The 17,170-nt window shown below is 32.7% G+C and overlaps 1 protein-coding gene across 1 annotated transcript in view; it reads left to right on the plus strand.

The window, feature by feature from the left end:
* LOC126011814 (inactive N-acetylated-alpha-linked acidic dipeptidase-like protein 2) overlaps positions 1-13,628 on the plus strand; it is a 62,963-nt gene extending 49,335 nt beyond the window's left edge. Inside the window, exon 3 of the mRNA XM_049775598.1 lies at positions 13,430-13,628. Coding sequence (XP_049631555.1) covers positions 13,430-13,628 — 199 coding nt within the window. The remainder of the gene's footprint in view (positions 1-13,429) is intronic.
* Positions 13,629-17,170: the final 3,542 nt, after the last annotated feature.

Here is a 17,170-nt window from a genome sequence, read left to right on the forward strand (position 1 = left end):
TAAGATCAGATATCCTTGCTCACAAGGCTTATCGCTGGCTTTTGCTCAGGGATCTTGCCTGGCTGAGCTTAGGAAGTCTTATGTGGTGTTAGAGAACAAAACTGGGCTGGCTATATTCAAGGCAAGTACCCTGCCAGCTGTCTTTCCCCTGTTCCTTAATGGAATATGTTTCATATTAATAATTAATACTATTTAACAAGAGAAATAAAATTGGATGATTCTGCCAGAAATGCAGGAAACAGCTGCTCTTAGAAAATTTTCCTTCAAATTTCATTGCCAAGATTTGGTTTTATAACCATGGCTAAAATAATCCATTTTGTTAAATATGACCTTTAATTTTCTAAAACAATATTACGGTGATTTGAACCAGATGAGTCAAGTTAAATTAAAAACAGTAAGATATTCCCCTGGAGTTTTTTCACATAAGGTATTCAGTGTAAATCACATAAAGTATTTTTAGCTTGTACTATATATAGTGATTATATGAATGATGCATCAAAATATTTATAATAAAATATTTTGTCTAAGTCTAATACATCAATATATTGCTTTACAAAATATTAAATTAAATATTTTAACCTAGATGATATTCTATTTAATATATAGATATTGTATAAAATATTTATTTATTCATTATATGCTTTGTAATACATATTATAAGTTTATCATTTTTAGCCCTGAACAATTAATATAATCACTTATTCATGTTAAATGGTTTTAAAAAGTTTTTACATCAAATAAGCAAGTATTGACTTACTTTAGTTAAACAGAAAGTCTAAATCAACTCTTGCTTTTAGAATAAAACATTTAAAACCATCAATTGATACTTCCTTTCTGGTTTTAAAGAAAAGAATTTAAAAGAGTAAATCTGATTTACTTATATAGTTTGGCATTTTTTCTTGACCATACTGGTTTACTAGAGCCAATATGGTAAACAAAGAACAATATATAGAGGCCAATTTAATATTTGTGTCAATTAAAAGAAATGCCTTTCTCCGGTAATTGTAAAGTACTTGCATGGATATAGGCCATCTATGGAGGGAAGGAGGTCCTACTAATTGATGATACAAACAAATATTAAGAAAAATTCAATTCCAAGAAAATTAAAAAATAAAATATATTTGAATAGTAAAGTTTTAGTTCATACATCTAGTTAGAGATAAGAGGAAACAAATTATTTTCTAAAAAGGAAAATAAGAAAACAACAACATAGTAAAATAAACAAAAAAAAAAAGGAGGGAATAACTACATCACTCTCTCCTCCAATTCTAGAAGGTGCTGATAGCTGTCTCTTACTTTGATTAAATGAAATTTTTCCTCAGCACAAAGATATGTTTCTTTGTTGATAAATAAAGAATAATCCTCTGCAAATATTCAGAAAGGTCCTTATCAAGATGATTTGCTTTAGCATGTGGATTATTTGAAGTTAAAATAGATTAGAATTTTCAAACGCACAGACTTTTGTTATATTCCCTTAAAAAATGTAGAAGAGTGATGATTTATTGGGGTATCACCTAGCTTTAGGATTTTTTTTACCATAAACAACTTTTTTAGTAAAGAAACATTCCTATATAACATAGTAAAGTTTGTATTAGAGAATAATTTAATCTTTTTTTTTTTGTCAGCATTCACATCCTTTTGACCCTCAAATTTCTGTTCCATTTATCAATATTTTTGTTGTTTTGGGGTCACACAAGAGATGCACAGTGGTTACTCCTAGCTCTGTGCTCAGAAATTACTTCTGGCAGACTCAAGAGATGATATGAGATGTGGAGACCAAACCTCTGTCAACTGAGAGCAAGGCAAACACCCTACACACTGTGCTATCATTCTGTCTCGTTAAAATCAGAATCTATACCAGTATTTTTGCTCCATTGGTTCCAGAATCTGTGTATGTATTGGATAACATATGCAGTAAGGTGGATTTAAAAAAATTGGATTTTTTGCAACTCTGTCTTACATTAATTTAATTGGTTCAAGGCTTTGGGGAATAAAACACATGGGATATGAGATTATTTACTCTCCACACCTTACAAAACCAATCATACAGGAGCTATGCAAAAGAACTCTTCCATGACTTCTTAACATATAAGAAAACTCGAGAGAAATAATGTCTTAGATATACTGAGAAATCTTGAGGCAGGAACAGTATAGAGTACAATTATTCTTTCCACTATTTCCTGCTATTTTTATATTTTGTAAAAATAAAAACAATAAAGTTTGGCCATATAAGGACTAATATACTAAAGCAAGGGGACCTGTATTAAACAACAAGATACTATCATAGTTCAGACACCTTTGTCCTATGATTTGGTGGAACAAAAATATCACCTAGAAATCTGTAAATAGGTTTAAGCAATTCTAATGCCTCAACCAAGGATTCTAATTGTTTAACACATACCTCATGCAGAATTATTTGACGTGATTTTTGAATCATGTCTTCTTGGTTCAACCAGGCATTTAAAGACCTATCACATCACATTGCACATTGCAGTCTGTTTGAAAAATTAAAAGAGAATAGAGAATGTGTGCCTATAGCAACATAACATAACATAAGCCCTTCCTTTCACACATAGGGAAGAAATTACATCAATTATGTATTGTACCATTGAAAACAACTTCAGATTTAGTAACTTAAAACAAATGTTGATTTTGTCATTAATTACTCAATATGACCAGTTAACCTGAGCTCAGCAGGTAAATCTTTTTTACTTGTCTGAGCCTGGCTGGATATCATTCAGCTGTGTCCATGTCTGCAACCAGTGCTTATGACAAGTTGCCTGAGGATTAGAGAGCACTGAATAACCTCAGCTGAATAGCTCCTCTTTGCTTCATGTGTTTTCTCTCCTTATAGAGAGAGCTTAGTACAGCTCTCTCTGGTTTAGAATTGGCAATATTTGACAAACTCCCATCTAGAGATAAATATATACAGACAGAAAGATAGATAGATAGATTTAAAATTATATTTTCTAATTCAAATATTGGGAACAAACTATGTTCCAGAAAAAAGAAAATAGATTTCTCCTTTGATGGAATGACCGAGTCATATTTTTAACTGACTTCAGATCTAGAAAAAAAAATAGTAGTAGCCATAGGCAATAAACTGTGAATATCTTTATTGCCTTGGATTTTTGCAGATTATTGTTTAGAAAGATCAGTGCTCTCATTCCACTTAGTACAGAACAGATTACATTTATTAAAAGAGTATTTATATCATAAATAGTACAGCTGTAGTGTTTTGTAACATCTCGTGAAAATAGAATCCAAATCAAAGAAATTTTCTAGTGTTGATAAAAATACAGTAATCCTTGTTAATTATAAGTTGCAATTGGGATGATCCTTTAAAAATAGTAATTCTCGGGCCCGGAGAGATAGCACAGCGGCGTTTGCCTTGCAAGCAGCTGATCCGGGACCAAAGGTGGTTGGTTCGAATCCCGGTGTCCCATATTGTGCCCCGTGCCTGCCAGGAGCTATTTCTGAGCAGACAGCCAGGAGTAAGCCCTGAGCACCGCCGGGTGTGCCCCCCCCCCACAAAAAAAATAGCAATTCTCGAAAATACTGCTGGCTTTTTTTTTTCTAAATTCAGCATGTACACTAAGTTAATTTAAAAAAACTGCAAGTGTTTAGTGGAATTTCATTAGCAATTTCTCATCAAGGATATAAAGACAATCAATTCACATTTTGTATTCTTTTATGACCATAGGAAGGAAGTTTGGAAAAATAACCATCATTTATATCATTAATTTGTTAAATTCACATACAAGGAAATGACTCATGAAGACATTAGTTGGCTTTCTTGAAAATTTCTTTTTTTTTTTTTAATTTCCATTGTTTTAGTTGAGTGGGAAGGATTTGCCAATTGAGGAGAGATTCTTCGTCTTTTTCACTAATGTTGTTAGGAGTTATTAATTAGGATTCTGAGTTTGGAGTTGTTCTTTCCTGGTCACTGTGATGTGTCATTGAAACAGACCCATTAAAATGAGTGATGTGAGTTGTAATTTCATTAGTGTCATCAATAATGTATTGTGTCTTCCTCTTAGTCGTCTTTTTGTGTTGTATTTGGGTCAGGATGACTTCATGAAATACATTTATAAGATTCAAATTATTACAGATGAGAGAAGCTAGGCATGAGGTGGGATTAATGTCATTTTAACACAATAACTACTAAAATGATTTTAATTAAATAATATTTTAATTAGTTTTAATGTCTCAACATGCCATACTTAGATACATATATCTACAAAAATAGTACATCAATTTATTAAGTTAATTACACAGTTCATCCTTACTGTGAGTAAGCTTTTCTTAACTGAAGTAAAACAACTGTGTAAACGTAGGAATGGATCACTATGTTTTATAATTTCTCAGGGTTTTACAGTGCAAACTTGACATGAACTTTTCAAGTGTTTTTTTTTTTTTTCTTTCTTCATTTCTACTTTCCAGATTTCTACTGCCAGATATTTCATTAGATTGGCAATCTGCCCAATTCTTTAAAAAATCCTAACCTCACTGGACCGGCTTGATAGCGCAGCGGTAAAGCGTTTGCCTTGCACGTGACTGACCCAGGACAGACCTGGACCTAGGTTCTATCCCCAGCGTCTCTTATATCCCCCAAGCCAGGAGTAACCCCTGAGTGTCACTGGGTGTGTTAAAAAAATCCCAATCTCTAAATTTACCTACCTACCTACCTACCTACCTACCTACCTACCTACCTACCTACCTACCTACCTACCTACCTACCTACCTACCTACCTACCTCTATCTATCTCATCTATCTCATCTTTCTCATCCATCTATCTATCTATCTATCTATCTATCTATCTATCTATCTATCTATCTATCTATCTATCTATCTATCTACTCATTTATCTATTTTTGTGAGGGTTACTGCTAAGTGGTTCTCTGGAGACTTGGGATACCACCAGTAATTTTTGGCCAAAAAAGTCATTAGTTCATTTCAAGTGCTTGGGGCTTTGCTTCTGCTCAGGCCCTGCACCAAAATATACTAGGTAGACCATGTGGTACTAGGAATAAAATTTTTATCATAGGCAGACTAGTACTTTAGTACTCAGTACTCTCTTATGCTTCAGCATCTCTCCATTTAGACGAAGAGGTAACACTCTCCCCCCTTCTCCTCTCTTCTCTCCCCTCTCCTCTCCTTTCCTCCCCTACCCTCCCTTTTCTCTCTCCTCTCTTCTCTCCTCCCCTTCCCCTCTCCTCCCCCCCCTCTCTCGACCGACCTACCGGCCGACCAATTTACCGACCAACCAAAAAAAGAAGAAAAGAAGAAAAAAAAGGAAAAGACAAAGAGGCACCTTTGAACATTCTGATATTATTGTATATGTGTTGTTGAAATCTTTTGAACATCTGTTAACAGGCCATTAGTTTTAGTGGCATTTACTTTTTTTAAATGAAATAAGGTAGTTTTAATGCATGACACTTACTTAGAAAGATGCGAGGGGAGAGAAAGATGCTATTAAAGAACACAAGCTTCTCCAGAGAGAAAAAAGCGAAGATACACAGGGATAAGCAAGGTAGATATGTGTTCAAAGGAGTACAAGAGCTTAAAGAGTTAGTTAAATTTAGTGACATTGGATGGGGATATAAAGTCATTTTTCTGAATAGCTTTTATTAGAAATATTTTAATTAAATATTTTAAAGGCATTAAATATTTTGATACTGAGCAATGGATCCAATAGTAAGTAATATTAGTGGTTTTGCTTCCCAAGGAGGACTCTGATATAATATTTAAGAAAATTCTTAATATGTAAAAAAATTCCAGAAGGAATAAATATATACAAATTATTTGAAAAATATAAAAATATACCGCATTAGATCTTCAATTCAAGGAGAAAAATTTAAACAATATGCTAGTATTTTCTTTAGAGAGGACTCAGAATAATTTATGTATAAGCAAATTGATAGATGGTTTTAAGTAATATGTTATACAGTAGAAAAATGAGGAAAAAAAGAGCGCTTTGGTATGTTAGAAGCAGAAACTATCCACCTAATGAAAATTTAAAGAAGGTGCTTTTTTTAACCTTAATTGGTTTGTGAGTTAAAGCAATTTATCAGAGGTAAACTGTCTGTCCTAATTAAAATCAACTAACATTTAAATGGTCTCAGCATATAATAATTTTTTTCTTCTTATATCATGATGGAAGAATCCTACACAGTCATCTTCAACTTCACAATTGTACTTTTATGCTGACTTGTGTTCAATTTAAGTGGCAATAGATATGAATGTTTATCTTACAAAATAGTTTACCACAACCTACATCTTGTATCATGTCACATATTGGAAATGTATTTAACTATTTATTCATCAAAGAATTTCACAAAGGCCCAGAGAGATAGCACAGCGGTGTTTGCCCTGCAAGCAGCTGATCCAGGACCAAAGGTGGTTGGTTCGAATTCCTGTGTCCCATATGGTCCCCCGTGCCTGCCAGGAGCTATTTCTGAGCAGACAGCCAGGAGTAACCCCTGAGCACCGCTGGGTGTGGCCCAAAAAAACAAAAAAACAAAACAAAAAAAAAAGAATTTCACAAGCCACGAAAGACCTATATGTATTCACGTGGATTATTTACAATTATTTCTATAGCATGTTACGTACTACATTGCTTAGTTGTTAGAAAAAGCCAAAAAAGTTACATGGGCATTTATAACATAATTCATATACATAATGCATTTTAAACATATTAACCTCTAGCTATAAAACATATAAACAATAATTCAATGCTTGTGTTTTATGCCTAAATGATCATTTCCTGGAAATGTTTTTATTCGTTCAGTTTCTCTACTCTAGATATTTCTAAATAGCTCTGCCTAAAACTTTATATAGGTATATTAAAGACAGTAATCATGTTTAACTAAATTGTCATTGAGGGATTCAATTTTAGTTTTTATGCTTCATTATATTATCTTGTCATTAACTTTAATATTAATAACATTAAATATTTAATAACAACAGATTATATATAGAAATGTATTTCTTTCTAGTGATTTATGGAAATATAAAAGTCACCGTTAGGGCTTTAACTTACTAACTGTGCTCCCAGTAATATACTAAAATCAGTAATACAATTCACTTAAAGGTTATTTCTGTTTAATAAGAATTATGATATTATAGCCATGCTGAGTAAGGAATAGACACATTTTAAATATGTACAATTCTTAAATTATGAAAATGTATATTTAGCATAAAGTAATTTATTGTTAAAAATGAAACTGATCAGGAAGAAAACCAAAATCTAAATATTATGAAAAATGATTAACTAACATTCTAACATTATTATACTAATCTGTTTTTCTTATTATAAAAATATTGTAACCTAAAATATATGCTCCACAAATAATACTTTTAAAATTATGTAGTAATAAAAAATGTATTTAAAATTATTTTTCTCTCAAAATACCTTAAGTAGTAAACGAATATATTATATGTATGTATAGAAATACACATTTTTCCCAAAAATTCACTATGAAAGTCAATGTTTATAACAAGTGATCTATCAAAAGTGGCCATTATTCAGCTACAGATTAATTATGGTATTCTAGACTCTTGCTTTTTATTAAACCAGATCTAGATTCATTCTCTGGGACTGCATATTATGTTCCTAGCTGTACTAGTAGTAATCCCTGAGCACAGAGCAAGGAATAACACTCAACACTACTGAGCATGGCCCTATTTCCCTTGAATAACAATTAAGAAAGAACAAAAGTGGTTTTTTATTAGTTCTATAAGAGGTCATATTACAAAAGACTCTACAGTACAGTTCCATCTTTATTTAGGAAGGGTTTATGAGTTAATTAATATTCTTATTTTTAATATAATTTTTATTTTAATCATAGTGGCCTATATATCATTGACAATAATATTTTAGGTACAGATAAACATAAAATCAGGGGAATTCCCATCACCGAATTGTCCTCCCATCCTACCTCTCATATCCTCCTCCCTCACCCCCGGGGCTGCCAGAATAAGTGGTCCCTCTGTGCCTAGCCAACTACTTAGTGGTCCTACACCTGTTTGGTCTTGGTACCTCCCTTATTTCCCGTTCTAGTTGGGAGGCAGGACTAGATAGTTAAGTTATGTGGTTTTGTTTGAAGAAGAGAAAAGTAATAAAGGGAAAAAATCAAATATGCCAAAAATGGGCAAATCCTTTTGGAAGCTCTCATCCTAGTTTTGAGAGATGAAGGGGAAAAAGGAGGTGGAACACCACAACAATACAAAAAGAAGTGTCAAATAAAACATCCAGTGAACACTCCAACAATAAAGATAAGCACCACATAAAGGCCATGATCTTGAGATAAAAAACATGGCAGAGCACATAAAGGTAGAAAAGAAAAGAAGAAAATAAATAAATATGAACAGAGACAACAACTTCAATAACCACACCAAAACAAATAAATCGGCAAAAACTAATATTCCTATTAGATGTCTCCTCCATATTTTTTACTTTATTTAAAGAAAATGCCTCAAATAGTTGACTAAGATACATTTGTCAGAAAAGGGAGAGCAAAGTTATTAGAATAGAATAGAAAGGAAAAAGAGAAGGAAGAAAATTTTAAAAAAGTACTTTGACAAGAAAATTTCTGAAAGTTATTTTATCTCCAATGAGATCATTAGGAAATACATTTGTTTCCATGTAAGTGAAAACAAAGTTATTAAGAAAAGAATAGAAAGAAAAATAAAAACAACAAAGAAAAATTTTTAAAAAGAAAGAAAAAATGGATTTAAGTGGCCACAAATTTGTGAAAATTACTGTATCTCCAATGAAGGTATTAAGATAATGGAAGGTTTAGTAAGCTTTTGTTTTTAGCTGTCCATTATGTTATTTCACTTGTTTCCAAACATTAAGTGACCTCAGCTTCACATTGGTATCTAACTGGTTCCAATAGGAATGACAGCATCAAACAATGAAACTTTCCAGGAATTCAAAGCAGCATTATTGATACTGCAGTGTTTGTGCGGCATGTTCTAAGCTGCCAGGCCTCCTGAAGAAAGAAATGCAGGATGAAGAGTCCCTTGCTTGCTCCATTAAAAGCCCTGGTGTATTTAACCCAAATACTGGCATACCTGAAGTTTGGTCATACATGAAGATTGGTGTGTTTGTTAGAATTGTAGAGGAGTGATGGGGCAGGGCCAGAAGCAAAGTGGTAATAATTACAGGTGATGGATACAGCAGACATGGCTTTGGCAGGGTTACGACTTGGGAACACACTCTACAGCTTTCAGCTGTATTGCCCATGTATCCATGGTTCTTCATGGCTTTTACATATATTTTGATATGTATATATCTTTCGAAGTGAACTATGAAGCTGGTCCAGTGCTAAATATTCTCCATTATTTTTAATGTGGTAAAAATAGTAAATTGAAAATTAAAACTTTCATATACTATTTTAACTTTTGCATAATTTAATTATCATCTTAATACAATCAAACTGTGAACTTTTTCATATTAAACATGTATGTGCATATAATTGGTTCTGTGGCTCATTAACATGGTCAAATGCTTTCTTGTGAAAATTTCTTTAATTTCAGTAAAAAAAAGCAGCAACAATATTTATTTTTAAAAGTATCCTGCCTCCAGGGGCTGGCGCAGTGGCGCAGCAGTAGGGTATCTGCCTTGCGCGCGATAACCTAGGACGGTCCACGGTTTGATCCCCTGGCGTCCCATATGGTTTCCCAAGCCAGGAGCGATTTCTGAGCGCATAGCCAGAAGTAACCCCTGAACATCATCACTGTGTGTGGCCAAAAAACAACACAACACAAAATAAAACAAAATAAAATTATCCTGCCTATAAAAATATTTTTTAGGAAAAAAAAAATATTTTTTAGGGTACAACATATCCAGAGATAAACTTGTGACCCACATACCAGTTCATTTGGAACATATTTTTTCTTCAATATACAAGTTTGTAACTAAATTCAAATATAAATAGCATTGAAAACCTGTATCTATTACATGTATTTATTCTCAAAATAGTTATTCTCTATTCAATCATAAAATATCTACTAAATTTATAAAATGAATTAAATTTATAAAATGTCAAAATCACTCTTGGCAATCAGATCAAGCTAATTTATTATTAGTGATTGTCGCATTTGAGATTTGCTTTTGAAAAATTACTGAACTAGCCTCTGCATATAAGGATCCCTGATACACATATATATATATTTATGTGAATACTTTACTATTGATACATAAACACTTTACTAAATATATAAAATATTTTTACTAAATTTATATATGACATTTTACTAAAAAATACAAAAATTCAGGGGTCAGAGTGATAGCTCAGTGGTAGGGCGTTTGCCTTGCCTGGTGCTGACCAAGAACGGACCTGGGTTTGATCCTCTGCTCCCCATATAATCCCCCAAGCCAGGAGCGATTTCTGAGCAGGAATAACCCCTGAGCGTCACCTGGTGTGGCCCAAAAGCAAACAAACAAGCAAAAAAGTAATGTGTTTTTTAATATGCATAAAGAAGTGTTATATCTTTGAAAATGTAAGTATCAGAGACCATACTGACAGGAAAATACACTAAAATAAAGGTGTATAGTTGTGGGAAATATTTCTATTTTAAGATCTTTGACATAGACGATAGGAGTTAAATTGATTTCAGATGTAAGATTACCAACGCATATGAGATTCAAAGGCAAATTAGGCAATTCATGTCTATTTGCTGATTTTACTAAGAAGGAACTAAAGACCCAGGGCTTCAAAGAGAAGGAAAACAATTCACTAGTAAATGGGAAAAGCAAATGTTTAATAAACAAATATTTACCATGTTGTGGCTTTATACTTCACAAGATTTCTTTTACTGTAACTCTGTAACCCTATAACGATTATTTAGGCGGTTAAGGGAAAATTTAAGTCACAAAATAACTAATAATGAGGCCCCACTTGTTTTTAGTTTAAAATAACTCACTTGCCTTTAAGTTCCTCCTTAGTAAAGAACCTGATATCATCAGAAATAATTTGGATAAGGAAGACAGATGACTGGGAGTAATATGATATGAATGACTAAATGGTTGCAGTGTCCATTCACCCTTCCAAAATAGAATGGAAAATTCAGGAGTCTGAGGCAGAGGAGGTTGGATGAAATAATATAAAACATCCTATACTCATATAAAAATGAACTTAATACTAGGAAAAGAGTATATGAAATCATATACTGAAAGTCTTGTATCATCTTATACTTAACCATACTGCAATGCATTTTTATTCCCTTTCATCTTGATTAACAGCTTCCCTAAGGTCTGGAGCAATAGCATGGAAAGTAGGGCTTTTTGCCTTGTACGCAGCTGACCTTGGATCAATCTTCAGCATCCCATATAGTTTCCCAAACCAGTCAGAAGTGATTACTGAGTGCAGAGCCAGTGTAACCTTTGATCACTTTCGAGGTGTAGCCCCCAAAGCAAAATAATTTGTAATGCGTATAAAAAGCTAATTTATGTATAAAACAATATACCAAAATAAAACCTAAGATATTTTTTAAAAGCCTAGAATATATCCAGATTTCTGAGAATGAGAACTTTTTTCTTGGACAAATCCAAAAGAAATCAGTTCATTGGTTAATAGATAAAAATAAAATCAGGGGGCCAGAGCAATATCACAGCAGTAGAGCATTTGCCTTGCATGCAGCCGATCTAGGATGGACCTGGTTCGATCTCAAATGTCCCACATGGTCCCCCTATCCAGGAGCGATTTCTGAGTGTATAGCCAGAAATAACTCCTGAGCATCACCGGGTGTGGCCCAAAACAATAAATAAATAAATAAATAAATAAATAAATAAATAAATAAATAAATAAAATCTGATTTTTTTACGTATCTTTCACAGTAATATTTTAGGTACATATTAACATTGAATCATTTTTGCCATCAAAGTAAAGTAGCGATCAAGCTGGGCACTAAATTCAATCAGAAGTGTTCTTATAATAAAAATCTGATATTTTTTAATACCAGGTCCAAGTGGGCCTGATGTAGTTTCAGGGGATCAAACCTGAATTGTACATGGGCATGGCAAATTATCCATTAAACTAATGCACTGAACCATACACATTATTTTATAAGATGACTCTAATATGAAACACATACAAAGAGAGCTGGTGTAATGATTTCCTTTGTCTAATTTCAACAACTATTAAGTAATAAAAACCTTGTTAAATTCTCTACAACCCCACTCTCATTTTGATCTCCAAGTATTTTGAAGTAAATTTCATTTATTATAAACTTAATTTAAAATATTATAGCATTTTAGAATATAAATATATGATAATTAAAACATTATATACTAAATTATTTTATTTATTTATTTTGTTTTGGGGTCACACCCAGCAGCGTTCAGGGTTTACTCCTGGCTCTATGCTCAGAAATCGCTCTTGGCAGGCTCAGGAATCATATGGGATGCCAGAATTTGAACCATTGTCCTTCTACATGCAAGGCAAACACCCTACCTCCATGCTATATCTCCGGCACCTAAATTATTTTAAATTAAAACCATTACTATTTAATTTTATACTACTATTCAAAAAATGGGTGAAATAAAGAACTAAGGACCTGGTGAGATGACACATTATTTGCCTTGCTCATGGTGAGACTAGATTGATCTCTGCTAGTGCATGTGGTACTCAAGGTCTCCCTGGAAGTCATTCCTATGTAGAGTCAGGAATAAAACTCAAGTACTGCTGGTTATAAACCCCCGCCAAAAAATAGGTCTGTACTTCATAACTGGTTAAAAAGTTTCATTTAGTCTTAAGAAATAGTTTTCAATATGATGAAATTTGTCTTAATTAAATGAAATTTAGATACCTGGAGACATCTTTGTTTTTCACAACTATGGACAAAATTTGTATTCCCCTGGCCTAAGAGGTATTGACATAAAACTTCCTAATGGCCAATGGAATGTTATTGACATTAAGACCTTCGAGAGGGAATTAAGTTCAAATATAGTCATGTTGGTGGATCCTCATGGTAGGAACAAGCTAATGAAATCTCTCTTAGTGTGCCCACATCACAGTAGACATTTTGAGACTAAAATCTGAAAAATGTCACTCACAAGGATCGCAACTGGTACCATGAGTTCTAATCTCTGGATTTCTAAAGTTTGAGAGGTAAATATTTGTTATTGAAACTACTTAATTCTAAAGTTGTCTTTTGTAGAAATCACAATGGACTTAGCACTTTGAAATTGTCTGATGCTACTGGTATTTAATGAATAAACACCTTAGTGACTACTTACTATTATACAATGAGCAGTGTAAATGCAATCTAATCTATACCCATTAATTTTCTAGAGGTAAATATATTTCCAATTTTTATTTTTATGACTTTTCTCTATCACTCTTCTTAGAAATGTCTGTATTAATACTTTATATGAAAATTGCTTTGCCATATATTATTGACACACCTTATTTCTTTTAGAAATATTCTGTACCACCTTGATGAGAAGACCAGACAGTTTTCTATACTCCAGGAGGCTTGGGAGCACTGTGAATTACTTGCATCGAATGAAACCTTTCAAGAAGTTTTATCAGAGGTGCTGAACAGCATTAATTCAGCTCAGGTTTACCTCAAAGCAGGACTTGATGTGTTCGAGAGTATCGTGGTTGACAAAAACTGAGAGAACTCTTAGCACTTAAAATTATTTGTTTACAATTTATTAATTACAAATTTTAAACTGACCAGATTTTCTACAAAGACTTTCTAATGTTATACTCGTGCTGAATTTTTAAAGTTTATATAAAGAGTATTTTGCACATTTAATATTTTTCCTATATCTGAACATGTTAAAGCCAGTTGTTGAAATACTACTTAAAAGTACCTATTAGAAATATGCTGTACTTATCTATGTAATATTTGGGAGTGTATTTAAGATATTCTAACAATCAGCTCCTATGGGCAAAAACATGGGTAGTAATATTTTTCCCTTATGTTAGAGCTATTGATGACCATGTTTCTTTAATGGAAATGGAGAATTAATATTGTTTCAGATTAACTTCACTACTAAGTGTTCAATATGAAGATTTTAAGTATTCTGACTAAATGATTGGTTGACCAAAAACATTTCTGAATGTTTCTATATGATGAAATGAAGTGCTCTTCAAAACACAACTAGATGTAGTAATACAGTTGTTATGAAATTTCATTATATATATATAATAATGGGGGAAAAGCCATAAACATTCCAGAGAAAAATCTCTAGATAGCTGCACAAAGCAATTTAAATGCAAATTTTTCCTAACAACTTAAAAAGGTGACTAGATTTGAAGCCCTTAATTTGCCTCAGTTGAATTTATAAAAGTTTCAGGAATGATGTATAACTTAAGAGAGAGAGAAATTGGTTGTTTTTTTCTGTGTTGTTTCTATTACAAACACAGAAACAGAGCTATTTTAAATTGAGAGCCTTGTTATTCATCCTACTTGTATCTTTTTTGAAACTCCTGAAGTAAGGTAGTTTTCAGAGAATACCATATAATTTTCACAGAAAAGTAATAAAGCTTCTCTTTGAAAACTCCAAATATCTTAAAAAGCATCCAAATTCTATTTCTGCCACTGACAAATAGAACTACTATGAAATAAATAGTGTTTGAATCAATGAAAAAAACTTTTATTCTATGAAGAAACTTTTTCTGTTTTCTTTCCTATATTCTGACTGATGCAATGTTGAAATAATTTTTGCTTCTAATTTTACACAGAAAATACAGTATTATCCTAAAAGAATGTCTTCCCATTCATCAGTTCTTCCTTTATATGAAAATAAAGCTTTAAATTGTCATTGAATGACACTAGCATCCATTCTTCCTCCAAATCTTAGCATTCTTTTGGGCGATAGTTTAAACTTGGATCTTTTCTTTAGAAATATATTTGAAAAATGCTGATATTGTATGGAGTTTTTACATTTAGCGATGCAGTCCTGAAATATTTCATGTGAATTTTTCCTCTCTAACATAACCCTCAAGCATGATATCCCATTGTATCATTTTCAGGTAGACACTGTATGTCTGTATTCATTTTTTAGGGATGAGCATATATGTAATCTTAATTTAAAGAAAAGCTAAAGTTGATGGGAAGGAATTAATAAGTATTGGTTACCTGATTTACAAAGGTTAGCTCTTCCTACTTTAAGTAATGTTTTCTGGGTGTTTTTGTTTTGTTTTGTTTTGTTTTGTTGGTTTTTTTTTTGGGGGGGGGGCATAACCTGTGATGCTCAGGGGTTACTCCTGGCTCTGCACTCAGAAATTGCTCCTGACTTGGGGAATTGAACCAGGGTCTGTCCTAGGTCAGCCACGTGCAAAGCAAACACCCTACCACTGCACCACCACTCGCTCTGGTCCCATAAGTAATGTTTATATGTTAAAGGCAAAGAAAAAGAGAATTTAGGCAATTTGCTAAGCACTTCAAGTAGAAGGTCTGTTTCTCATGTGCACACACTTTTACATAAAAATTAAAACTATCTTACATGTTTTAAAGCAGTGTACTTGTGTTTTTGAAACAAGTATATTTGCAGGTGAAGTATCTATTAGAAAGGATTCAAAAAACCAGGCTTCTTTCTCCTCAACATCAGTACTTGCTCTTACGTTGCAGAAATCAACAATGAAGGAAAAAGGATGATAGAGGTGAATAGGAGCAAATGCCAAAATCTCTATCTTACATGATTATAGTATATAATTCAATTTAAATTTTACATTAAATTTCTTAATTTAAAAAAGAAAATATTTTTAAAAATGCAAAACAAAATACTAAGTAAAATTAATCCCCCAATCTATAAGAGTTTTGAGAGGGAAAAAAGCGTATTTTTCCTTAAAAATTGTATACTTAGGAATTGTATACTTAGAATATGTTGCATACACAGAACTCTTAATATTTATTTTTCTTGTCAAAATAATAAGACATTTGCTATTTGGAACTAAACTTTATAATAAACTAACATGTTTTTCTTCTGTTTAAGAGACTAATATTAAAAACAGATGATTGTCCATCAACTTTATAGATACTGCTTTGTATTTTTAACTGAAACATTCTCTTATCTAATTAAGCAACATCATTGCTACAGATGATTTCTTTCAGGGTCTCTCCTGAAAAGAAACATTTTAATGATTTCCCCAGCGATCCAAGAAACTAAAATTATATGCAAACAACAAACATGTTTTTGGCATAGATCTAGTAGTTTTATATCTGTGTTCTTGGTACTCACCCTCCCTTCATATATAATATGCCTAGAGAGAATTAGTCATAAGTAGCAAAAATACCACAGTAAAATTTGGATTTGGACACTGTACATATAAGATGCTGTCTTTGAAAGCCAAAGAACTCTGGAGTTAATTCAGAATGCATACCATGGGGCAGGAGTGATAGCTCAGCTGTAGGGCAGTTTGCTTTGCATGCGTTCAACCTAAGAAAGACCCAGTTTGATTCCCAGCATTCTATATGGTCCCCAGAGCCTACTAGGAGTGATTTCTGAGTGCAGAGCCAGGAGAAATCCCGGAGGGCTGCCAGCTGACACCTAAATACTGCTTGAAAATCCTAACAAAACAATATACTTGGCCAATTTGGGGGTTGGGGAGATGATGGAAAAGCATCAGTTTTAAGCACAAAGAAATTGAAGAGCATCAGTTTAAATCATAGAAATAAGTCATTGTTCCTATCAGGTATAGCAATTGAAGCCAAAGTAATTAGAAGCAAAAATAATACTAAAATTGAACTTCTGTTTCCTATTTTCTTGTAAAAATATATCTACCTCATTCCCAGAAGTGATGAGGGAATAGATGAACTTTTCCAGTTCATTTTGTTACCACCCATCCCATCAGGTAAATTGTTGACTAAAATCACTGTTTTAATGGCTAGTTCATTCATTCTTTAACTAATTCATAGAAAAATGTCTGATGGAATCCCAAACACACAAGAGAGTAAGCACTTGGAGAAAATAGTCTATGTATTACCAAAAATTATATAGGACAGCATTAATGAAAACTTTTCAAGATAGAACACTTCAGTTCAATGTTGATCTAGTTATTTAGATCAATGGATCTCAAACTGTTTGGGAAATTAAGACCTAGGAGACTAAAGTTTAGGAATAAGCATAGGAATCTATGTTATTCTATGCCTTGAGAAAATATTAGATGGAAAAACACCTAAACAAATTGAAGTGTGGTAGTAACAAGA

Source organism: Suncus etruscus, chromosome 6, assembly GCF_024139225.1.
Source record: "Suncus etruscus isolate mSunEtr1 chromosome 6, mSunEtr1.pri.cur, whole genome shotgun sequence".
In the NCBI taxonomy this organism is placed as follows: Eukaryota; Metazoa; Chordata; class Mammalia; order Eulipotyphla; family Soricidae; genus Suncus; species Suncus etruscus.